At 41.6% G+C, this 26,998-nt stretch overlaps 1 protein-coding gene across 4 annotated transcripts in view; it reads left to right on the plus strand.

Moving 5' to 3' along the window:
• The window catches only part of LOC114797810 (IQ motif and SEC7 domain-containing protein 1-like), an 80,428-nt gene that overhangs the window by 10,876 nt on the left and 42,554 nt on the right, over positions 1 to 26,998 (plus strand). For 2 of the 4 annotated variants that reach the window (XM_028992960.1, XM_028992955.1), the window contains exon 3: positions 4,076 to 4,180. In XM_028992960.1, coding sequence (XP_028848793.1) covers positions 4,076 to 4,180 — 105 coding nt within the window. Of the gene's footprint in view, positions 1 to 4,075; positions 4,181 to 18,421; positions 18,690 to 25,896; positions 26,330 to 26,998 lie in introns of those variants that run through there. The other 2 variants (XM_028992959.1, XM_028992957.1) reach the window with 2 other exon arrangements.

The raw sequence follows: 26,998 nt of genomic DNA on the forward strand, positions 1-26,998 counted from the left end.
TTGAATGTACGTATTAGTTGAAGGCTTTAACATTTTGAAATTGTGATTCTTCTGGATTAGATGTCCTGGTCTTTTGTTTGTAAGCTCACCCTGCCCGGTTTGACCTTTTTCATTTGACCTGATATTCCCGGTTTTAAGATTTTAAAACCTGAAGTGTAATCTTCACCACATTTGAATGATGAAGTTGGCATTGTGTGTTATCAGGAAATGCACATAAATCAAGTAAAATACACATATGCACCTGATGAGTCTTTGAATAAGGATACTTGGCACCTTAGACACCAGGGGATCTGGTTTTGTGCATCTAGGAAGCTGATTGGCTGTTTGTGTGAAATGGTCATTTCATGGCTGCCCACTGCTCACCAAGGGTGGGGGTTAAATGCAGACGACACATTTCGTTGTGTCACCATGTGCTGTGCTGCGGTGTTTTACAATAACTTTACAATTTCATGGATAAATAATAAAGTATTTTAGTGAAGTGACAGCCCCAGGGTTGCCTGTTGCTGCCAAATTAGAAAAACATTAAGCATCTTTGGGGGCAAAATCCTTTAAGTTGTTAGAATATTGTTCTTTGCAAAGGCTTTGAGTTATTAATAACTGAAACCCATTAAATTTGTTCAAGAGCGCTATAAATAATCTGCCTCCTGCATTATTACATTGAGAAGGAAAACGAAGATGGTGAATGGTTCAATCCATGACCAGATTTCCATCATAGGCCTTAATAAACCTGGAACAGAAACGTAATGTTGTGTATGATTGTGCCGGGTAGTCAGTGTTGGAACAAAAAAAAAATTTGATCCTACCTGAACTTGCTGTTAATGCGGCAGGATTGTAGGGTAACACATCCTCAGGGTTGACATGCATGCTACTTGTGAAAGTGAAGTGATTGTCACACAGCACATGGTGCACACAGTGAAATTTGTCCTCTGCTTTTAACCCAACACCCTGAGTGAGCAGTGGGCAGCCATGACAGACGCCTGGGGACCAGTGTGTGGGGACGGTGCTTTGCTCACTGGCACCTCATTGGCACCTTGGCGGATCGGGATTCGAACCGGCAACCTTCTGATTACGGGGCGTTTCCTTAACCGCTAGACTACGACTTCCTCATTCCGGATGATTTAAACCTCCATCTGTCAACATGTCACACGTGCAAAGATCACTAAAGATCACATTTTTTCTTCTGTCATCTATTTATTTCTGTAAATACAGAAAATGCCTTTGACAGTCATGAACCAGAAATTGAATTTTTCAGTTCAATTCAATTAAAAAGTATTACATTTCACTTTCACTTCCTTTACAAACACTCTTATTCCATTCAGTCAGTGCTGTTGGAGGAAAAAAGGAATGCAATTTGCATTTTAGGCATCAATAATTCATAGAACCCAAACAGCGGTAAAAAGAAGAAGCCTGGATTCATTTAGTCCCCCTTATTAGACATGGTTGGTGAATGGGCTCTTAATTCATCTGATGGAAATGCTTGCACGGTTTGCTCCATGTTTGTGTCATATGACACCATTTGAATCCTCATGTGTAAAGACTCTCTGTGGGACTGCTGCCAGTTCAGCACTGGAGATGTAGCAGTGTATTGTAGGGGTGGTAGTAGCCTAGTGGGTAACACACTCGCCTATGAACCAGAAGACCCAGGTTCAAATCCCACTTAATACCATTGTGTCCCTGAGCAAGACACTTAACCCTAAGCTGCTCCAGGGGGGGACTGTCCCTGTAACTACTGATTGTAAGTCGCTCTGGATAAGGGCGGCTGACAAATGCCATAAATGTAAAAATAAACCAGAACCTGGGACCACAAAGTCCCAGGTTCAAACTCCACTTACTTCCTTTGTGTCCCTGAACAAGACACCTAACCCTGATTGGAAGTCATTCTGTATAGGGGCATCTGATAAATGCCATAAATGTAAATGTAGTGTATGACTAAAACAACAAACAATCTTATGGTGATCAATTCATTCTCAATTCAATCTCAAAATTTTGTTGCTGTTGTATAAGTGATCGGTTTGAAGTAGTAAAGTGAAGTGATTGTCACTTGTGACACACAGCAGCACAGCACACACAGTGAAATTTGTCCTCTGCATTTAACCCATCACCCTGAGTGAGCAGTGGGCACCCATGACAGGCGCCCGGGGAGAAGTGTGTGGGGATGGTTCCTTGCTCAGTGGCACCTCAGTGTCACCTTGGCGGATCTGGATTGGAACCGGCAACCTTACGGGGCTGCTTCCTTAGCCGCTACGCCACCACTGCCCCCAAGACCAGGGCTAGACCTTCTAGCCCTGGGCCGGAGCTGTTTCCTAACGAAGAAAAGGTCTTAATTTTTAATGAGGGCAGTGCAGACTGACTGAGCTATTAGTGGCAGATCACAGGTAAAGCTTCCTCCTAATAACACAGTGGCAGGGCTCTGACAAAACGGGACCCAGGACAGCAGAGCACAATGCCATCCGTCATGCAGGACAGATTCTCATTTGCCCGTAATGGAATAAGAGTAAACAACAATAAATGTCATTCATGCAGCACCTTTTAAAACTTGTGCAGTATGCTGAAGTGTTTATTTGTATTTTGATGCATCGGTTTAATCTCAGTGGCTGGGAGGTGTTTGCATTTTGAAGTAGCTTAGATTGCATGTTTGTGCGTCAGCCCCATTGTGTCATAACCTAAGGATGAACGCTTGTATGAATTGCCCGGCATGCACTAAATACTGTACACACATCAGTGTGTGGTACAAGAAAAACCATACCTCTAACCAGCGGTGGCCTAGCAGCCAAGGAAGCTGTTAAAACCCCAAACCGTAGAGGTGCCACTGAGGTCCCCTCGAGCAAGGTGCCGTCCCCGTACACTGCTCCCTGGGAGCCTTTCATGACTGCTGTGGGAAGAAAAAAGTCACTTTCACTTTCTTTTGACCATATATTCCCTTGTGAGGCTCATTTATGTATAAATATTCTATATTTTCAGTCTGAAGCCGACCATGGAAAATGGACAAAAATGGACAACTAAACTTCACCATTGTACAGAATAGGAAGTCAATAAAAAAGTAGGCATTGATACAAATTTAAAAAGCCCTCTGTACTGTATACTTTCTTTTTATAATGTAGGAAGAGGAAAATTTGTCTTTATTTTTGCTTGTATGCTTTGCGATAAACACGGAGCAGGCCTCTTAGTGCAGTTGCTGCGGACTGCAGATGGCTTTTGGGGGACTTTTAGTTTAGTCTATTCCCATCTGACAGAGCTCTCTGCAAAATGGCTCAATTACACGGGTCCTCTCTGCCTCTCCCATTATTCATGCTGATGCACCAATTAGACTCCCAGCGGATGTGGCGAATGTGTACATACGGTGACCGCGGGATCTTAGGTCTGCTTGGGTGGTACAGTGTGGGCTGTCACGCTCTCTCACTACCATCGCTGTCATCGCTCATCAACCGCTCCTATGTCATCAGGTGTTCTTCCACTCCATTTATGGTTCATGGATACAAATCCAGGAATGAACAAGCAAGATAAGACGCTGTATCTAATGTTGTCATGCACCATCCTAAATGCATTCATCCTTTATCAGTGACAGTATGAGTATCATTTACTGTTTTATTAACGTGGCACTGTTTTGGAACTGGCAATAAGTTCAGCACTACATGTTAAGCATGGGTCTTGTTCACTAGTGTAATGTCAAACATGTTCTTTAGATTGACACAGAAAAAATAGATAAAACAGAAATCAAACTATCTTTATTGATGCGTGTACCACCACATGTTGATGGGTGCAAGTTTAAATAATAAGAAGTAGCAAGATTGATAGCTGTCAATCAGGCTCCTCTCATTCATACCCAGTTTATCATTAGAGATCATGTTCCTGGGTGACAGAAATGATTACACACTAACATAAAGAGGATGCAGATAACTACCAAGCCCTTCTTTCTTCATTTGTTAAATCCCATGGACCTTACACTAGCAAATATGCCCCACACAAGTGCACAGTGCTACATTCAGCACCAGTTTGACAATAATAAACAGATATATATCTGCTGCACAAAGGTCCTTTGTAGATGTTTCTCTTCTCTCTTTTTTCATTTTAATAGACATGCCTCCCTTCCTCTGGAAGCATCTGAAAAACCCGGCAGCCATGTGTCGCCTTTGTGCAGAAGAACGGTCCCTTGTCGCCCGTGGAAGTCAGCATCTTTTGGGTACTGTGCATTTAAACTTGGTCTCAGATTTTGTTTTATCTTTGAAATCCCTGTCTTGTGACAGTAGATGTTGTTTTTAAGAGCATTGCATGCTGTAGTGAATTTTCTCTCGTCTGACCAGTCACAATTGTGACCTATTCGGTAAACTCACAATCACTGCACAACCAGCCGTGTTTTGTTAGAAAAAAATTATTTGACACTAATAGTACCTCTTTAGACTTATTCTATTTAGGCTTATTTCATAAGCCCTGTCCACAGAGACCTGAAGCAGATAGCGAGCAGTGGAATTCGGAGAAGAGGAGCTGGTGCTGGAACTGATTTAGAGATTCAAATTTATATGTCAGAGTGGCTGATCATTTTTAAGATTCATGGATGCATAAAACATTAACTAGACTTAACATGTTTGAATAAAATCATGCAAGCAATGCTTGAGGGTATTCGACTTGACATTTTGGTAGTTTGACTGAGGTGCAGGGACGGTGTTCATTGATCTACAGTGGACAGTAGGTCTGTGTATTGGCAAGAATCTGACAGTATGATACATTTCATGTTAAAGGCTTTACTATTTAATATATATAGCTATACTGTACCTAATCTAATGTATGAGAACTAAGCCAAAGAATAACATAAAATATTGAAAATATTTTATTTTGTGATACAAAAATTTTAACACTAAGTGTATAATTTATCACAAATGTCTCATCGAAGTAATGCATTTAGGTGGGGTGATCATATTTGAGCTTGTGAAATAGAGGACACCTCAGTGCAAGAGGGTGGTGATGGTCATAGTGATACTTCCACTAGTGCAAGCGGACAGCAAACTCATACACTAGATAAAAAAAAAAGACAATTCTAAAATCATGACCGGACGCAATTCCACGGTCTCATAAAGATGTCTGGGGAAAAGATGACGTCTGGTCACCCTAATTTAGAAATACCATTATGTGGGGGGTGATTTACTTGAGAAGTGCATATGATCATGTACTGGCCATAGATTGTCTGGTAGGTGGTGAAGGGATTGTTTACACCTGGAAGGTGTAGTCTATAAAATACCTGCATGAAGGCCAGCATACCAGGGTGAAGAGTACCAGGGTTTGCTAACCTTTATTTCTCCTTTTCACTTAATGCACTGGAACATTAATGTTTCAGGTTGTTTGCCTGCCTCATTGTTTTGTGTTGTGGTGTCTGGCAGTGGTGGCTTGGTGGGTAAGGAAGGAAACACGTAACTGAAGGATTCTGGGTTCAAACTTGTCGTGTGCTGCCCTCCATTGATCTGGGCCAGCAAGAGAATTATTACTCACCATGGAAGTGTTTACCCGGAGGATTTTCGTGGTTGTGAGGTTTCATTTCTCTGTGTGTGTGTGTGTGTGTGTGTGTGAAATTGGTAATGGAGTGTAAAATGCAAAGTTTACTGCTGGGTGTCACGCTGGTTTGACTTGGCGAGGCAGTTGACCTTGAATGATGGCTGGACATGATAATGAGAAGAACGCATACGCACGACGTCATGAAACAGGGGTTTAATACATGATCAACAGGACGGGGAAGACATCCAGTAACAATGACCCAACGGTGAACAGACACGAACAGGGCAGCTTTATATAATCTTACACTTACAGGTGAACAAAATCAGGAAACATTACACAGGACAAACATGAAACTCCGGTCCGGTTCCTGGATCATGACACTGGGATTGCAGATGAATTCATGTCGATGTGTCCACACGAATTGAACTTTATTGATAAATAAAACGAGTGCGCTACTCTACTGATGTTCTGTTGCGTGTGTGAGACACTTAACTGTGTGTGTTTTCTTTGTTTGTGTAGGTCTGTTTGTGTAAGATACTTGATATGAATGAGTCTACTGAGGAAAAATTAGTAAATGTGAAAGTGATGTGATTGTCATTATGACACAATGGAATGTGTCCTCTGCTTTTAACCATCACCCTTGGTCAGCAGTGGGCAGCCAGGACAGGCGCCAGGGGAGCAGTGTGTGGGGATGGTGCTTTACTCAGTGGCACCTCAGGATACGAATCGGCAACCTTCTGATTACGGGGCTGCTTCCTTACCCACTAGGCCTGCTAGCGGCAGTCCCTGAGGAGTGCATGTAGTGGATTTAAGATTCACTAGCTCAGCTTTGTGTAATATGCACTAAAATAGAACCCTGAAAATTAGGCATATTTTATAATACAAATGGGTAAATTACACTATATTAGAAAAAACAAAACAGAAAAAGACACTTCATATTAAATATACACTTAGTGGGATTGTAAAGAATCCCACTAATGTAAAGAAAAAAAACCTACACATTTTAAATAAATTAAATCATTTCTGGATCTAGTTAGTCCTGTAGTCCCTCTTCTCTGACATTACCAGTGAAATTAAACTGAAAGAATTGGCTGTGCAGGGTTGAAACTGCAGAAATTCGAGACACAGAGAGAATGTGAGTGTGAGCAAATAGCTTGTGATCAAGGCTGGGCATTATGGCAGTGTGAAACTGAGGTAAAGGAAAGGGAATAATTATGAGGTCAATCTTGCAGCCAGAGGCACTGTAGTTTCTCCATCCTCTCCCATTGATTCCTCATCATCCATGACCTCTGGTGATGTTCTAGGACGAGAAGTCTGTGATTTTGACCAGTGAACCTGTCTGTTCAGATGTTGGAGCGGGACTGTCCATGCACTATATCCTGCCACCGAAATCCACAACTAAAGGGTTAAAATTTGCATCTGCCATTATAAGGTTAAGGGATGTCAGAAAAACAAAAAGAAAGAAACACACTTGAATTTAATATAAATATAAGATTATTGGCATATAAAGGTTCCGTGCACACCATGGTCAAATTTAAATTTCCTTGAACTTTGACCTTTGCATGCTGTGACCTTTGCATGCACACTATTGGTCACATGACCAATAGTGTGTTTGCCAGTGAGCGGGTGCTGGTTTACCAGGACAGAGTTGAGCAATTCTAACGTTCCTCACATTATTCAATTCTCTTGAATGTTAAATATTTGATTTGGCAGCGGTGCATAACTGTACGTCTGACTGGGGAGCGCTCAGGTGCCATATGCAGGTTCGTAGATTCTGTTATATCTATGTCTGCCCTAATTTATGAGGTTCACTGGCCATATATCAAGAAAAGCTTGCACATTTACTATTTTTCCTCACACATCTACATACAAAGAACTGTCCAGACAGTTCTCATTCGGGCCTGATTCTTGAAGGTACCATTACATTATCTCAACCTATCTTCTGGCCTGGTTCATTTCAAGGTAGTTATTTGGCATCTGTTCATCTTTGTCCGAACCTGGGAATTCATTTTGGGAAATGTCCTGGCTGGGGGTAATATTTCAATACCACCATGTGTTGTGGTGAGTTCTGTCTGAGGAACCAGATAAGTGCTGTGAAGACATTTCCATGCTTGTGTTATTACTAGAACTACCGATGTGATAGCTGGTAGTTCAAACCCCATTTACTACCACTGTGTCCCTGAGCAGGAAACTTAGTGTCTCCAGTAACTGTCCCTGTAACTATTAATTTACATTTAAGGCATTTGACAGATGCCCTAATCCAGAGCGACTTATAACGTGCTTCCATGTTACCATCGATGAAGTGATCAATTCTGGTTCACTAGGACCCCCAAATATGAATACATTTTTGTTGTAGATTCTGTACATAAGTCAGACAATAGTCTAGATGAATGTCTTCCTTTTACCTTCAGAGATGGAGGGACCAGGTGAGCAGTACTGGAGGCTCGGAGTAAACGAGGTGCAGTGCGAGGTGTAATAAGGGCTGTGAGGTAGGATGGTGCTACTCCATGTTTGGCTTTGTAGGCCAGCATCAGTATTTTGAATCTGATGCGTGCAGCTACTGGGAGCCAGTGGAGGGAACGTAGCAGTGGGGTGGTGTGGGAGAATTTGGGAAGGTTGAAAATCATTTGTGCTGCTGCATTTTGTATTAGTTGTAGATGTCTGGGCCATGGTTACTAACAAGAAAATTTTTTTGTCAATTTTGCTACCATTGTTACCCTTTCTTATCATAAAGGTTCTATCCATTTGAGGCTTCAAAAGGCTTGCTGAAAGAGTCTTGGTTGAACATCTTGACATACCAGGGGAAGGCTTATCTTGGCTTGGCTTGACTCTGCCATGGTGCCATCTCTGGCAATTGTAGTCTTATTGTGTCCTATCTTTTGGTGTGTTCAGGTTCCTGACTCCCTGACTGTGTGCACCTGTTATCATGCGTATAAATGTATCCTTGCTGGGTCTAGTCCATGATAAGTCTTTGTATTTTACTGTATATTGTGTATTAGTGTCCATATGCTCTGTTTTTGTTAGTCATGCAAATGCGTACTTTTTTCCCCTGCATTGCTGCTGATCCCTGACAGATTGACACTTCCTGAGTGGGTCTTAGTAACAGTACAATGATTTTCCCAAATCTCTAAAGGGATTGTTACTGCATGCAGATTCTTCCTCCTTGATATTCAAGTTGTAAGTCGCTCTGGAAAAGGGCGTCTGCTAAATGCCTTAAATGTAAATGTAAATGTATTCAGTGAGGTGGGCAAGTGGGATTTTTGTTAAATAATAATAAAATTGGATGACAAAAAGTTGATTTCACTTTGGGGTGAGTTGAATATGAACCACTCTGTTCACATTTCATATTTTTGACCTCGTTGTAATGTCACAATGTTTCTAGACCTAGACATTTACGGCATTTATCTCCTGATTCATAACCCACTAGGCAACTACCACCCTACTGTAATCAACTCAGGTCAGGTTTAATGTCAGGTTTAATGAGCTATTTCCTCTGGCAGTACTACTTGCATTTTTTCAGTTTGGGATAGTTAAGCAAAGTCCTGGTAAAAGTGGGACAGTTGTGTATCCAGGTAATTACCAGTCATGTACCTGGTGCAAGGCAAAAAACATTTAAATGTGCCTGTCTTTGTCAATACGCTACAGGACAGCAGTGCAAAACCAGCGGTTTCCATGCAGGAAAGAGCTCTTTTTAGTGGGGTGTCTGGGGCATTGTTCCTGCTCTGCAGCCAGTATATTGCCTGGCTTTGTATCTGGCAAAGCAAGATCAAGCTTGGGCTAAAACCTGCTGGGACTCCAGTTGCTGGCTGCATTACCACAGGCTCTGTGGATGGGGGTCATTCGAAGGTGAACACTCTTACATATTGCATGGGAAAGATTTACTGTGGCTTGCTCTCCTTGTTGTGAAATTGTTGTTCTGTGTGGTACCTTCTGCATCAGTCTGGGTGTGTTAAACTTAAGAAAAGTGGGTAAGTAGCCTAGTGGGTAAGACACTTGCCTGTGAACCAGAAGGTCACAAAGTCCCAGGCTCAAACCCCTATTGTGTTCCTGAGAACGACACTAAAGCCTGAACTTTGCCGTATCTACTGATTGTAAGGCGCTCTGGATAAGTAAATGTAAGAAATGCTTGGTTATCCAGATATTCACTGTGGAGATTGACAGCATATTCCAAACTGCTTGTGCTGAACAGATGTTATTGAGACTGACTCTGGTCATCACAGTAATCACGGATTGATTCTTGTGTGATGAGGCATTGCTTGAATCAGCCAAGGGAAAGAAAGTGCTAAAGGGTTTTCAAATGAGCAGAAGGACATTTTGCCTGACTGGTACCATGGGCCATCAATTTATGCATTAGTGTAGGGTATTGTCAGCTACTTCACTCTGCCAAAGTCCTTATAGACAATAATTTGTGGCTAACATGACCCCGCACCCCAGATTATGTTTTTTTTCTACACCTGTTTTCATGACATTTTTCCTTAATCTGACGTGATTTCAGTGAAATGAACTGACCAGCCGAACAACTGGACTACATCCAATGTCTTCATGAAATTATTTATTTTGCAGGTTAGAATGTCTGGAATTGGTGTATGTTCATGCATTAGTTTGAAAAAATGCCCTTAGACGAATGGTGAATTTGTTGCATAACTGTGCCATGGTGCATGACTGGGTCCAACAGCCAGACAGGGCTGTGACTGGGCTTTATTTCAGTTTGCCACAGGCAATGTGGGACTGTCTATGTTAGGTCCTAGCAATGGGGTCATGGAAGCACAGCAGATATTTTAACTTGTTCATAAAGCCTATAGAGGCACTGTTTGAATGATGGCGCATATATAAATCCTATGCAGATTATTGCATTTTATGGTAAATCAGAGGTGGATTTTTAAAAATGATTATGATACATGATTATGATTTTTTGCCATGTTAAGATGTTTATCTTTAATGAATGTTGCTGCACTGAAACTGTGTACATAAGACGGAACCATGAACAAGCAAATGAGCCTGCGATGGGAATTTGGTCTGAAATGTCCTGAGGCGCTTCCATTGTCCAGCAGCAGCAATCCCCGAAAAGGGGCTTTAATATTCATTCACAGCAAACAAAACAACAGTAGTGACAGGCACATTCATTCTGATGGCACCCATCACCCAAAAATGAAACACAATTGTTTAACACTTTCACTCAGTCAAAATTGTGTATTATAATTTTTCCATAGCCAGTTGTGCTGAAGGGCTGTGCAGAACTCACAGAGAAATGACTCAGGCGAGTCATTTCTCGTTTTTACAGTGTTCTCAGACACCTTATCAGACAAGCCCCGGGCACTCTGACCTCAGCAGCAGCCAACTGCTAAACCGCAAGCTGAGCAGGTTTTTGATGCAGAATTGCTCACAATTTACCAGGTTCTGAGCAGCACTCTCGTGCTTTTTTCATCACCAAGATCACCACCAGAATACGAGCAGATTGACTGGCTGTCTGGGAAATGCCACACTTCAAATGCAGTTCTTCAAAGGAAGCTGTTTGGTGGCACACGAACATCTGTATGAAGGTGTTCTGGATAAGAACCCTTGGCTGATGCTTTCCTTTTTATAAACTGCAGATATGCATTTGCCACTGCCATATTTTATTAGCCAGGATGCTGAAGACTCATTACGGTTAATATTGGCTGATACTGATGTATGGTCTGTACTACACCAATAGATTGATTGTATTAGCCAATATAGCTGCGAATACCTGGTTAGATCAGCCTTCTAAGATAACTCAACACTGAATGTTAGAGTTGTGGTACATAATACTTTTGTGAAACATACAATTCTGGATCATTTCAGAGAAAGAAAATAACTGAATTCAGGTATCATTAAATTAAGCTATTAAAGAGAAATTTCCACTGCTTTTTCATAAACAAAGTTTAAAATTATTCTTATTTATGTGTTTTACACATTTAAATAGTCCCATCAGAATTAGTTTTTTGGAAGATAACTATAATATTTCTTATAATATATAAAAATCTAATTGATTGACTAGGCCTTCCACAGGCCTGTCCTGTCCTGTATTAGCTAGGACCAGAGGTGGACAAAGTAGTCGCATTCATTACTTAAGTACAGATACAACTGGTGAAACCTTACTTTATTATGAAGTGAAAGTCATATAGTCATATTAAAACTACACACCCCCACAAAAGAGATTGGTAGGTGTTCTGACACAATGTATCAAGTACATGCATCAATTGTATGTCACCGTCTACCAGGTATGGCCTTCGGTTTGGCGTGCAACAAAAAAGAAAATATCCAACCTTTAAAAAACACAGGTGCACCAAAAGTAGCCTAAGATGACATCTTATTTTTCTCTTCTCAACTATTTATACGTTATATTGACATAACGACGTTATAGTCACAAATCCACGTATTTTACATGCTAACTTTATAAATTACAGTTAGTAGACGAGACTGGCCTTAGTGGTCAGACTCATTTCACTTGGACACATCTATCTAAACGCTCGGACAACTTTTTCAAATTTAATTTTACGGTTACAGATTATGCCAGGTGTGATGTGACCCTACTGATTGCTGATTGGTTTATTCCCTGGTGACATCCTATCACAAAAAAAAAAATTATGATACAAGATATATCATGATACTATGATACTAGATGTGCTAGTAAAATTTAGCTTTTTGTTTACCTGCCTGTATTTGTGTTTTATTACTCCTTCATTCACAAAATTAGTTTAAAGGGAAAAATGAAAAAATTTAAATCATTGACAATCATAAACGAATTAAATTGTGAAACAAATTCAGTAAATCAGTAGAATCACACTGCTATGACCTGAATCTGCTGTTTGCTATATTACAGTATGTTTCACAGGACCTTCTTTTAATCAGTGTTGCCTGCCTGAAGGTGTTGAAACATGAGTGAGTTAAGCCCCGAGTGCTGAATTATTAGTAGGCAAGTAACAGAGGTGATCAATGTCAACCCCCTCCCAGTTTTCCCAGTTAGCAGCAGAAATTGGGTGAGCTGAATAGAAATGATCTTGAAAATGAAGTTCTGCATTTTCTTAAGAAACTGTTTTTGTAAAAAAAATGTTTTTGATGGGGGTTCATTTCGATTCAATGGCTGGCCACAAAAAAAAAACACAAAACCGTTATTCCTTTTTTCTTCCCCCCTTTCTCGGCGCCTCATAAAGCCCTCTACTGTGTCTGGAGTGCTGCTGGGTTTTCATTTAAAAGCTTTCCCTCAGTAACATTTCCAAGCAATGATTGCATCTCTTGTGCTTCAGCAGTCATGGCCGCGGTGTGTCGAGTAAGAACACAGAGACGGTCTTATTCAGACAAGGTCAGGCTGAAGGGAGGGAAATGGAGAGCAGCATACACCTCATTTCTCGAAAGTCCTTGAGTTCGCTTTTGCTCCTTTGTTTGGTCTCTTGTTTTTCACATTCATGGAGCTTTTTTCCCCATTCGTCTGAGAGTTAAGATGCTGTGAAAAAACGTCTGAGGACACGTCTGAGGACATACAGAGGAACTTTAGAGATAGACGATTTACACAGCGGCTCCACATGAGGCTCAGCACACAGGCTGTTATGAGGGGTGGATTGTGCCAAAAATGCAATTGAACATTTAAACCCATAACAATCTCTGTTCCACTCTCACTGCATCACATTACACTCCCATTAACAGGCTATAAGCTTACCAAAGCAAGTTGCTGAGATCGCTCATTAACCACAAGCTATAGTGTGTGTGTGTGTGTGTGTGTGTGTGTTTAATGTGTGGATTTGCTTCTTGAATCCATATTTTTCTTATTGGTTCTTTAGCAGTGTTATATTCTGCGTGTTAAAATGTCCGAAGCTATTTTACTTTACTGCCACCTGGTGGCATCTATCTGCAAATGTTTAAAGAGGTCTGAAATAACAAATAACGCCCACTTAGCATTTAATTATACATTATTCATAATTACAATTAAACCAGTTAATCACAGTGATGCAATCATTTCTTCCAAAATGCTGTAATCAATCATGATTTGTTTTGGAAGAAATAAATGCATGACAGACCAGTAAGGTAAAGGTACGAGGATTTTTATATAACATTTTTCTGAATCAAATTAATGACAGGAAAGTGACCTAGTGATAGTTCTTTAAATGAACCACAGACATAAGCAGCCCGGTTCTAGTCCTATGGGGCAGAGATGAAGGTTGTGAAACATCTCTCCATAGCTGCAAAATATTCAGTATTTCATGTGTATATAACACATTTTCTCCATTATGTGATGTTACTGGTATGAAAAAAGTCAACTCACAAATCAGTATTAATATCCTTGAAACACAATACAATGTTTCTCCTTCTCTTTCATGTATAGGAAATTTAAGGCACTATTTAAAGACTATATAAATTACATTTATTTTATTTTTAAAGGGGTACATCAGGGGATTTCCAATTTTTTCATGGAACATGGAACTATGCTTGAAATAAGACAGGATGCTGGGATCCATTTAATTGATTAATTTAAAATATAAAACAATGTGTTATGATTTCCAGATTAATCTCAAGCTCTGACACATTAACATTGACAGCATCAATTACTAATTACTTCTAAAGTCGTGTATGTGTGTGCGTGCGTGCGTGTGTGTGTGCGTGAGTGTGTGTGTGTGTGTGTGTGTGTGTGTGTGTCCATGTGTGAGGTCCAAAGTTCAAACTAAAAGAGCCAGAAGACTTGCCATGGATGGCTGAGGCTAATTTGAGGGGTAATTTATTTTAGGCTTTATTTCATATGGTTTATTACACATCCAGCATAAACACATACTGTATACATACAATTACAGCCTTTGATGATGATTTCAGTAGTTTTTAGGCATCCATTAGTCATAAAATGAATAGAAATGGTTCTGTTCACCTTGCTCTAATTTCCTGAAGTAGTATAACACATTGGTTTCTAGAATGTGGATTGCCATGCTGCCAAACCATAACTTCTAGGTAGCAAAGATGTTTATGGCAAAAGTTTGTGATCACTCATCACCCCTAAAACCACAGAACTCTACATTTGAGTCCATATGTGGCGTTTTTGCAGTTTGACCCAAAAAAAGTGTTTTGACTACGCTTCATCATTAAACATTAATTCCTCAGTAATGAGCATCGTGTGTCTCTGTACAAAGAAAGATGGCGTAATTACCCCGTAGTCAATGTGCTGTTTACACCATCACTGGGAAACATTTCCTCACCACAAATGGTCAAAAACATCTTAAAACATAAACAAGGCTGTGCTGAGAAGGCTCATTAATCATAAATGAACAGAGATAATACGTGTGAACATGCCCTGTTACAGCAGGATTTCAATTCTGACTGAATGGCTGTATGCCAGTGACTGGGTGCAGGCTCATCAGTATTCCCTTTATGTGATGTGTGTGTAGAGATTTTTCCCAAAAGAGCTTTACCAGGGGCAGTGGTGGCCGAGTGGTTACTACCCATAATCAGAAGGTTGCTTCCCATAATCGAATCCGAATCTGCAGAGATGCCACTGAGTAAAGCACCGTCCCCACACACTGCTCCCCAGGCACCTTTCATGGCTGCCCACTGCTCACTAAGGGTGATGGTTAAAAGCTGAGGACTCATTTTGTTGTGTCACCATGTATTATTAAAATGGATTTGACCCTGACTACTTGTGAGATTTGCTAACAGACTACTGCTCCACACAAGAATTATACTCTCAAGACACCGGATTCTTACTGATACTGAGAATCAACAAATTCTTACCAGGTGGATGAACTTCTCCTGCTTTCCTCTCCTGCTTTGTAACAGCCTTCCCGCTAATACTGTAACTCAGGTACAGTATCAATGTTTAAATTCAGGCTAAAGTTGGAGCATTCCATAACAGTTAAACCTTACATATACTATGACGATCATCTCATCCAGGCTAGATAGGGTTGTTGCGTCTTGTCTTCCGCTCAAGGTTTCTCCCTTTTTCAGAGAGTTTTTTCTTGTCACTGTTGTCTTTGGCTTGCTCACTAGGGGCCTTGAGTGCTGTTGTATTGTTAGGTGTTTTGTGACAATGTACGTTTGTCATGGTCAGGGTCTCTGGTTCTGTGGCTCGGCGTTTGTATGTTGCTGATGTGGTGTCCCTGATTGCCCTGATTGTTTTCATCTGTGTGTGATTATAAATGTTTGCCTATTGTTTCCTGTCTTTGTCGGGTTGTGTTTTATGTATTAAACCCCCTGCTTGTGCCATTCACACCGTTGCATGTTCCCTTCACGCACAGTGTAAACACATATGTTTAATCCATTTACATATATATCATTTATCAGATGCCCTTATCCAGAGCGACTTACAGTATCAGTATCAGTAGTTACAGGGACAGCCCCCCCCCCCCTGGAGAAACTCAGGGTTAAGTGTCTTGCCCAGGGACACAATGGTAGTAAGCGGGATTTGAACCTGGGTCTTCTGTTTCATAGGGGAGTGTGTTACCCACTAGGCTGCTACCACCCAGAAAGGTGGAAGTAAAATGAAAAGTGACTCCCTTTAATGTCAACACCGGCAAAAATAGTACTTTCATCTCATTAGAGGTGGTATTTAGTGCCAGAGGGCACATTGCACACACACTGGGCAAACAACTAAACCCCCGCAGAGTAAATAAGCATGGGTTTTTTGCTTAAAGTACGTAAACTGACTGTTTATGTTTCTTTCTTAAGCAGCGAATGTGATTCGCCTTGAATTTTTTTTTTATTGTAATATTATGTCTAATAGGATTTCATGTCATAATCATAATTATTTTTTACTTTAATCACAAAACAAAAACATTGTCAGAGCATTGTTTATTTATCTTTTAAGTGGAGAAAGTGAAAAGTGAAGAATAATTTTTGATTTAAGGAGTGTTTGCACTGGTGTTGTAAGATGTGAACATTATTGAAGGTCCTTCACTGTAACCTGGCACATTTTTAACATCTCCTGTGTGTTGTAAATGTGAAGTGAAAGTGATTTGATGTCAACCAATTTGATTAATAGATAAAAACTACTGCATTTAAAGGAACATAGAACTGTTTCTTAAACATGTTCCAGAGTGAATTTATCTTTTCTGCATATTTGTGTGGACACTAAAGGGTTTTTTTTTGTGAAACGTAGGCACATTAGCCAAACCTCTGCAAAAAGTTGTGTAGAATGCTAATGACCTGACGAATGTTTAAGCAGCTCAAAAACCGTTTCAACAAAAAATGTTTCAGGCTAGTTCAGGCTGGTTCATTGTGTAATATATGACTATATATATCATATATCATATCACCTTCCAAAAATATTCGCCTAAAATATTGGCAAATTTTTTTCTCATTCAGATGTTTAAATTAAAATGTCTAAATTGCTATATTAGTCAATTCATGTGGAAATAATCAAGATTCTAATCAAATGGAACTGGACCGATTTGAGCAAAAAAAATGTAACTGTTAGATATGCAATAAATGCATTGTAAAAATAACTGCTAAATTTATCGTTTTGCACAGCCCTATACATAATGCAACTGGAAGAAATGCTCTCTACGGTGCCCATTTTTATAAAAAGACAAGGTTGGAGAACAACAACGTGTTAACGACATGACGGAGGAGAACTAGACATGAAACAAGGAGAACACTTTGAGTGAGACCAGTGCCACTTACAGGGGTGGAGGGGAGGTTAAAGCAGCATTTGGGCTGTTCTCTGCATCTCTGTGAGGATGACAACATTTTGTGTGGATCCATGTTTTTTAGAAACTGCAAACCCACTTTATAGAAAAGGGGTATCCTTTAGACAGGGCCTTCGGCAAAAAATGGTGCCAAATATGATTTACATTTAAGGCCTTTTCCAGAGCGACTTACAACGTGCTTGCAAGTTACCATCGATGAAGTGATTCGATCTAGTTCATTAGGACCCCAACTATGAATACAATCTTTTTATTCATTCTGTTGTAGCGATATTTTGATATTTTGTAACAAATGGTTATAAGTGAGCCAGCTGCCAATGTTCCCAGATACCTTACTGGGTCACCACCAGATGAAAAAAAATTGCCAAAACTGAAGAATCTGTAATGTCCTGGAGCGCTTTGGCCTACCAGGTGGCATCTGGTCTCCCTTTCAGCCCCAATTAAGGCTGTCCATGTGAGCAAGGCACCGTCCCCACACACTGCTCCCCGGGGGGCCTGTCATGGCTGCCCACTGCTCACTCAGGGTGTGCACCATGTGATGTGCTGCTGTGTATCACAAGTGACAATCACTTCACTTACTTCAGTTACCATTCCTATATATGTTATCCATTAAATCACGGTGACATGTTCTTGTGCCATGTCTCAAGCTGCTACTTACTGAAACAAATAATTAGACCTGTGTGGTTAATGCAGAAAAATGTATTTTAATGTATGTGTTTCTTAAATGTCACTGAATGAATCTGATTAAACAACAGCCTCACTATTTTTCTTTAATTAGTCTTGAATTTGTCTGATATTTGGGGTGGTCTTTTATGGTATTTGAAGTGAATTGGCCTCTATGAGCTAAAGCTGCCAACTCACATTTAAGTGTTCTTGTGTCAGATTAAAATAAATGTGACTCCTGCTGTAGTTGTTTTAATTATTCATTTATTTGTTTGATTGTTTTTGTGAGCATAAGAAGCTGCACTAAAATGTGTAATTCGAGACTTTAATAAGGCCGGTGTCTGACAGAACTCCATTAGTCCAGAGGGCTCTCTGGCTTCCATAGCCAGAGAATGGAAAGGCATTGATTATTTTCAAGAGCAAGGAGGGTGAGCCTTGAACGTCTCTTTCTGTTTCCATGGAGACCAGTGAGCCAATCAGCTGAGGACTGTACTACAAGAGAGCATCTCAGAGGTGGTGGAGCATGATGGGTGATTAACCACTTTACCCACAGATGGATTTCTCCCCCCTGCATGTTACGGTGGCGGGCAGTTTATGCCCAACTCCCCACCCCCACCCCCGTCACCGACGAGAAGGGAGGGGTCAATACGCCAATGCCTGTCTGTGCTGTTGAGGTTATACAACCACAGGCACATTCGCAGCATCTTCCTGCACTGCGTGTCAAAACAGTCCCCTGCTGGCTTTTGTCTGCCACTGATGCAGCGCGTGATGCAGGTTACATCACAGCCTCGCAGGCTCTGAATGAGCCAGAGTGCAGTCTTCCACTCGACCACTCACTCGCTGGCACCAACACACTCCCCGTCCCACACATCTCTCTGCCATGGCGTACAGACTCCGCCAGATGTGAGTACTGCCTTTTTAACAGCTTCTGTGGCAAAAATAGACTTTACGTTTTTCTTCATTTATTAATATCTTTAAATCGTTTTTTTTTTTTTTTTACATTTTACAAAGAAGTGATCGTATCTGTTTGCTGAGTCATATAGCGCTTTCATTCTTGTTTTTGACCTCCGGTTGTAGAACGGGTGGAGGAGGAGGGGGTGTGCCCAGCGTCATGTGTCTGTAAACAAGAATCATTCATGCTGCCACTGTCATGCTGTGACATACGGCGGTGACATGTTATGCCCGTCTTTGCTTCGCTATTCATGATATGGGATCAGACTGATCTGGGGCATGGTTTGGTTTGTGGAAAGATGATAAAGGATTACATCTGGACTTTTGTGCTCGGACTGCCAACGTCTAGAGTGACAAGATGCCTTGAAATGTTTACATCTTATTTTATTTTTATTGGCCAGCGTAGCCAGATCTGCATACCTGACAGTCACACTATTAAAGATGTGCTATGAATGTGTGTGTGTGTGTGTGTGTGTGGTGCGTGCGGCGGGGCTGTAGTCACCGTTTCTGAAACTGCTGACAGAATATTCTGCGCAGGCATGAATTGCTTCTTCACCCCTTGTGACAGAAAGCACACAGGGCTTTGCCTTTTTTCAAAAGATTTCATTTCACACCAGAGCGGCTCCCTCTTTAAAAATATTTTCCTCCTCTTGCACTTTGCTCACCATCTGTGGGTGCGTCTCACGTCATGTTCCATCTTGCTGCTTCTAATAACAGCAGCTAATTCAGCACCACATTACTCCTGGCTGGCTTTCTCGTGTTTTCCTCCCAAGGTGACTCTGACAGGAAGCCTGAGGTTAAAGGTCAATTCCTTTCAGTGCCATCGGCCAATTGTTACCCAGAATACCCGGGCGCAGTTTGCCCCAGTCTGTCGCTAGATAAATGCCGACGTTGGAAAATGGAATTCGGAGGGGCATTGGGCAGTGCGTCATCAGGCTGGTGCAGAGATGTGTTTTGCTTGTAGGTCGTGGATAAGGCAACGTGACCAGGGAGAAATCATCCACAGTCCCAAAGCCTAATCTTGACTTTTCCATTTCTCTATCAGGAAAGAAATTCATTTCACCTCGACTGTTAAACAACTGTTTCTGGATCAGTGGGCCGCGTTGAGCCCTTTCTGACTGTGTGTTTCTCCTTGTGTCGTAGGTCGGTAGATACTTTGCACCAGTATTGCTGCCCAGCCCCGTTGTTCAGTAAGCAGCTAGCAGTGCCTGCCCCTCTCTCTGAGTGCAGGTAAGCACTGTCCTAGTCCAACCTCTTACCCTCATATCAGTTTAGATGAATGTCGAGGTCCATGACTTTCCACACTCACCATGTGAACAAATTCCAGTCCTGGTGTGATTTAAATGCATGCTTTGAAAGAATATCATGATCCTCAATATGACAAATGCCAACTTGGCATATTTCAGAGCCATGCTGAGGTGAAGGGAAAAAAATTAAAAAAGAATTAAAAGCCAGTCCCCATCCCCATTTTAGCCAGTCCCCATCCCCAGGACACATCGTTTCAGTGTCTGTAGCTTTAAATGCTAATGAGAAGGAGAGAGGCGGGATGAAGAGGAGAGCGGCCTATAGAAGTGAGCGGGTATTTGCGGAAATGACGTCATCAGCACCACATTCACCAACCACAATGTTAGGTGCAGACAGGAAGTCAGAATAGCCAAAGCGCTCTTTATACATATGACCATTTCTGGCCACTGCAGGACCATAGACAGGCTAGGGGAATTCGTATTAATGTCAAATGTTAAATTAATGTTAAAAGTGAAATTTTCATGTCCGGGGCCTATAATTACCAGATGAAACCAGAGAAAGAACAGTTAACAAGCTCTGACCAATTAATAGACAAACTGCATAGAACTAATATATGCCTGGAATGTCACGTCAGTATCAGTGCAGTTTTATCTTCTTTCTGTTATGTCAGTTGCATGTGCAAAATTTGATCGGTATTGCCAGATTGGTTTGTTTCTTACCCAGTCTGGTAGTTTTGTATTCTATTTTGCATGTAAAATTGGTTTTGGTTCAAAGCAAATCGTTAAATAAATTAACCTACATTATTTCAGCTAATTCAAAAACCCCAAGAATGTGTTAAATAAATTTTTTAATTATAAAAATGGTGAAAGTCTATCTCCATCCACCTGGCCAAGGTTTGGAACCATGTGCCAGCCTTGAAAACATCAGTGTTAAGCAGCTGGATATCACACCCAGTCAGCTGGATGTGAACTGCAAGCGCAGTCTAACAAACGTCCCCGAAGTCATTAGCAGCCCTGTTTGATCAGGCAGCCCGGGTTCTAATTGTTCTGGCGTTAATGGCCTCATTCCTTCATCATGGCTCAGCTCTGTATGCTAATTCATGGAGTCGCATGAGTATGCCAGCCGTAGCCGGCTTGTGGCGAAGTGGAGACCGTCACATTAAAGGGAGGGAAGGGTTCTTTACCAGATGCCCAGATATTAGAACTGCAGTGCTGGAATTCTTAAAGCAAGTCCATTAGTCTATCATCTCAGCCCTGACATCCCATATAAACATTACAAACATATCAATCAATGAATAAATAGTATGTAGTGCATTGAATGTTGCCTGTTGGAACCATTTTAATTTGTGTCCCCTCCTTAACAGGGAAGATAGTGTCCTCCATCAGTTCTGTTGCCCACCGTCTGGATGTAGTAGTCCTTCAAGATAGCGGGAAGTGAGGAAAGAAACAGGCTTCAACTCAGCCCTGGAAACCTCCTTACTTCTTTAACTCTCCCTGTACTTCCGCCCCTTCTACACCTTCCCCTTTGCATAAAATGTCTTCCATTGCCCTGGCTCTCCTCCTCCTGTATCTCAGAGACAGACTGCTGGCACCCTCCTTGCAATAAGCTCATCTCCGAGTCAGATTGATTCAGTAAAATAAAGGTACATAGATACCGTTTCATCCTTGTCGTAAGGCTCCTGTCTAGTGAAAAAGCTTTAAAGCCGATTGGACAGAAGAAGTGCTGCTTATGGCACTGCTGTTATGCAAGACCTCAATGTCACTTTAGCCATGTTAGCTTAGCACTCGGACAGAGAATACTGCATGTTCTGCAGAAATGACCAGATTAAAATGACCAAAAAGTCTATTTGGTTTTTACATTGCTTATTCATCAATACTCCGATTGCATGCTAGACCATGTTGTAAATTGAAAGCAAATAAAATAATTATTTTTAAAATGTGTCTTGTTGGTCTTGCTCTGTGACATCATAGATAGTTTGTACCCTTCTCTTTTCATAGTCTGCAGCTGAAAACAAGACAACTGTGAGCTTGTGTGGTGATTATGTGAGCAGCGAGGTTTAGACCATTGGGCCGAGAAGTGCTGCCAGCATGCTGGATTCCCCTATAAAACTTTTTTGTGACATTAAAACCATTAAAACTATAATCTACAGTGATGTTCAAAATTATTTGCTCCCTCTTAATTCAGCCACATTGGAGGGTTTCAAACGCCTTTCAAAGGTCATGCCGCAATTTGAATTGAAGTCTGGACTTTGCTTTGATCGCTCCAAAACCTTCATTTTATTTTTTAAGCCATTCAGAGGCGGACTTGCTGGTGTGTTTGAGATTGCTGTCCTGAATTAAAACTCAAGTGCGCTTCAGCTTGAGGTCACAAACTGTTGGTCGAAAATTCTCCTTCAGGAATTTTTGGTGGAGAGCAGACTTCATAGAGACACACCTTCCAAAAGTTCTGCCTTTTTTGTGTTGTATTCACAACAGAACATAGATAACATAACAAATGTTTAAACTGGAAAATTGCTGATTACAAATTCGATCTCTACTGCAACAGACACATGGGCAACTAATGGCTGAAAACCAAAGATTCAGCAACTAATGAAGTTAATTGATATCAGGTCTGTAACATGATGTCTTAGAGAGGCAGAGCCTCTCAGATGTAAATATGGCCTCTAGTCTGTGAAAGAGTGCATAAAAAGATTGTTTTTTTAAAAGTATTCTACAATGTTCAAGGGTTTTACAAATGTCATCATCTACAGTGCATAACATCATCAAAAGATTCTGAGAAACGAAAGAAATCGCTGTGCATCATGTACAAGATTCTTATTGAATGCCTGTGGTCGTCAGGCTCTCAGATGAAATTGCAAAAAAAACAGCAGCACAACACATGGTGACACAACAAAATGTGTCCTCTGCTTTTAACATCACCCTTAGTGAGCAGTGGGCAGCCGTGACAGGCGCCCGGGGAGCAGTGTGTGGGGACGGTACTTTGCTCAGTGGCACCTCAGTGGCACCTTGGCGGGTCAGGATTCAAACCGGCAACCTTCTGATTACGGGGCCACTTCCTTAACCGCTAGGCCCTCACTGCCCTCCAAATTGATAAACAGATTAAAACATTTTATTAACTAACAAATAAATATTATTTTCATGTTTTTAAGCAAAAAACCCCCCCAAAAAACAGAGATATCCGTGATCCAGCAGATGCCAAACTGAAATTTAATTACAGACACCAGTGCTAATTGATATCGAAATCGATACTACATTTTAGGAGCGATTATTTTTTTTTTTTTTTGACAAATTACACTGCATCACTCATTGTCATGATGGTATGAATGACATTACCGAAAGGGTGTAATAGTAAGTGAGGAAATTACGTCTCAATTTCGTAACTATTCGTCAACAATATTACATGATATATTCCATTATTGTGACCATGTTACATGACCAGCATTTACTTGTCTTGTTTCTGTCAAATCAAAAAGCTTCATTGACGAAGATAAATCTTGCTGATGAAAACAACACAAGGCAACAACTCATTTGAAAGTCCAAATTTGACATCCTTGGTGGTAACCATGGGTTGGCGTCCTCTGGAAGAGGAGGGAGAACTTCCACTGTTGGCTCCTTCCCACTTCTGTTGGGTCATCTTTGTCTAATATTTTTAAAACACAGAGTACTTTCTATGAGACACTGATTGTTAAATATTTGAATGAAATTTTTAATTCTAGAATTTAATTCTAGTTAATACCTTATTAGGCCTAATTATTATTCACTTTTTATTCACTCACTCACTATCAATACAGCTTAGTCCTGTTACTCAGGGTCATGGCTGCCAGATCCCATCCCAGGACACTGGGAGCAGGGTGGGGACTCACTCAGGACAGGGTGTCAGGACACCAAAAGGCACACAGACACATTCAAACACACACCATTCACTCACCCACTCACACCTATGGTCAATTTATAGTCGCCTAGTGTGCTGCAAACTCCACACATGCGAGGTCCCATCTGGGATTGGACTCACAACGTTGGAGGTGCATCGCTAACCGTGGTTGCTGTTGAGTGATCCTGCCCTCCTAAGAAAATGTTTGAGGACATCTGCTTTAGAGGAATACTAAACATAAAATGTTATCGTGTTATACACTTCAGCTGCCCCATCCTTTGAATTTGCAGTTTTGAAGAATACAAAGCAATGCAATAACAATGTTACATGTTAGATTTGAGGTATTGACTGCTGCATCTGGACCTCAAGAGGGGACTGTGATTTATCATGTCATCAAGTCTGTGTCCTTTCCTGTCTGAGAGGTAGTTATAACAGCAGCTAAATGAATACCGCCAGCCCTGGTGATGAACAGAGTATTTTCCTGTTTCTTATGATATATGTCCATGCCAGCCTTCTGTCTGACCTTCAGGTGGCCAGAAGCTACACATTGCACCTTTAAAAAATGCTCTGCACAACTATAGAATGGAAATGAGTGTGGTCTATTGCATTTATTGCAATAATGTCAATGGTACTGATTCTCCCGATGCATTGGGACAGTGGCGGCCTAGAGGTTAATGAAGCGGCGCCATAAGCAGGTTGCCGGTTGATGGTTAGAAGGCTGATGGTTTAATACAGAGGACACATTTCATTGTGTCACTCTGTGCTGTGCTGCAGCGTTTCACTATGACAATCACTTCACTTTCGCTTCATTGTGGAACTGGGCTTGTTAAAACCTTCACTCTCTTTGTTTCATTGAAAATAACATTTGAATATTACTTCAAATGCAGTGTGTAGGAATGAGGCCACCCTCACTGCACAAAGAAATGTTCTAGAAATCCCACTGGAGTCCAGCATCTGATTGGCTTTTGAAATGCGCATCACCGTTTGCATTTCAGTCATGTGACTGACATGCTATCAGCTCTGTACAGACATCATGATGCTGCAGTTTCCCTCACACCCTCGAAGCCTCTTCCTTTCCACCCTTTAACACTCTCTGCAGCTTTTTCTCCCCCCATGAAAGCCTTCCTGATCAGAGGCCTATTGTGCAAGTTGAAGAAATTCCCTCTCTACTCTCTGTCCATAAATGTAGACACATCATCAGTTGCAGTTAACACAACACAATGGGAGGCACATGCACGTCAAATGGATTTTCCTGCTCTGACTTCCAGCACATTAACATGGATCGCTGGCGTCGGTGTGACATCTTCTTTGGAAATATGCCCGGGAGTTGTTTTAATGCAAACAGGCATAATTATAGTTGTTATCTGTGTAGTTGAAGGTCAGATTGTCTGCATCTGCATCTGAAGGAAGTGTTGCAAAAAAAACAACAGTGGATTATTTGTGTGCCTCGGTAATCTGCTGTATGGCGCACTGATGAATTAATTCCTCACCGTCTCTGGCAACAATGGCTGCCTAGTGTTGCCAGCAGCACAGAGGCCTTCACCCCCAGCTGTCCCATGCCAGGGATCAGAATACAAGAGGGCTGAGAATGTAAGGGAGACCCGAGCCTCCATCACAGTAAAGAGGTACAATTCGGGGTTGTGAGAGCCTTTCTCCGAGATCTTAATCTTACCTTAAAGAAACCTTGGAGCACGACATAAGTTCCTTGATGGAAACTGTGGATTGTACACCCATCATCCAGCATCATCTCAGATGGAACTTATGTCCCCTGAATCCAGATGATGTCATAGGACTGGGAAAAGTAGCATTCTGAAAGTGACGCCTCCCCTCTGCGCTGTGTATCCAATCAGAACATTTTCACAGCTACCCTCCATCTGCAGTTTCAGTAACATTGTAGTGTTGCCAGGCAACGACATTCAGCATTTCCCAGGAAAGGGCTGGTATGGATGGCAGCCACTGATGCTGACTTGAGAGGCAAGCCGGGAGAGACGGGGGCGCGGCAGCGAGAGAGGGAGCACCCGATAAACCGGGAAGTTGAGATATTGAGCAGAGGAGGGGGTGTAAGAGCTCCTGCACGCAGCTCCAGAGGCTCATGGGCTTTTTCTCTGGCTGACCTGGATTGTAGCTCTGGGAGTAGAGCGTTCCACTCGCAGGGTGGGAGGTGTTTCTGGGAACCCATGGACGGACCAGTCTGGTCGGGTGCTGGTGGGTGCCTGGCACGGTGTGGAACGAGCTGGTAGAACAAAAGGAGATGAGCGTCAGTGACAGTGCAGTAGATGTGGGACCAGTGAGGATTTTTGTTGGCGTAAATGGCTGCATAACCCCTGGGTACTGAGCCCAGCACCGTACCAAGTTAACAAGGCCCTCCACGGTGGTCTACCCCCCTCCCCGGAAAAAAACATGTTGAGGTTCAAGGCGCGGTGCATAGACTACTGGCAGCTTCTCTGTCTTCAGCCTCATGCTGCCTTTTACAGGAGGTAAGAGTGCTTTTCACCTCACACTAATGCTAATGTATGCAACTAGAACATGGCTGCATGATGCCTCTGCTGTGACAGTTGGTTTGAATTTGATCCTGTAGCTGTGTGATGTTGCAGGGGGTGTAATTATTTCATGGGGCAACTTGCTTTAATGTGCTCATTGGTGGTGAACAAAACAGATTTTGCATTTAACATTTCCTTTTTTTTCCTGGACGATGCATCACAAGTGACAGGATCTCACAAACAACAGACTCTCCCAGTACCTTAACTTCATCTCTAAAAAATTCTACCTCACCATAGGTAGAAAACATTATACTGCTGCCACCAGGCTGTGGTTGGAGCCATCCAACCACACGCTCTTCTCCTTTACTCTCCGTATTGTTAAATTATTTCAATTATTCGGACACCAAACAGCCATTACACTATGATGGTATGACCAGTTAAGTCATTGATTATCTTAGCAGTGGGTGGAATTGAATAGGCAGCAAGTGAACATTTTGTCCTCGAAGCAGGTGACTAGACGTTATGCAGGTGATGTATAGAACAACTGTGAACTAGCAGCAGGGACACTGGTGAAGATGTGGAGTGTAGGCTGTGTTGTCTGATCCAAAAGAAAGGCTGCTGTAGCTCAAGTTGGTGAAACAGTGGGTGCTGGTTCAGATAGAAGAG

The sequence above is a fragment of the Denticeps clupeoides genome, chromosome 10 (genome assembly GCF_900700375.1).
Source record: "Denticeps clupeoides chromosome 10, fDenClu1.1, whole genome shotgun sequence".
NCBI lineage: Eukaryota > Metazoa > Chordata > Actinopteri > Clupeiformes > Denticipitidae > Denticeps > Denticeps clupeoides.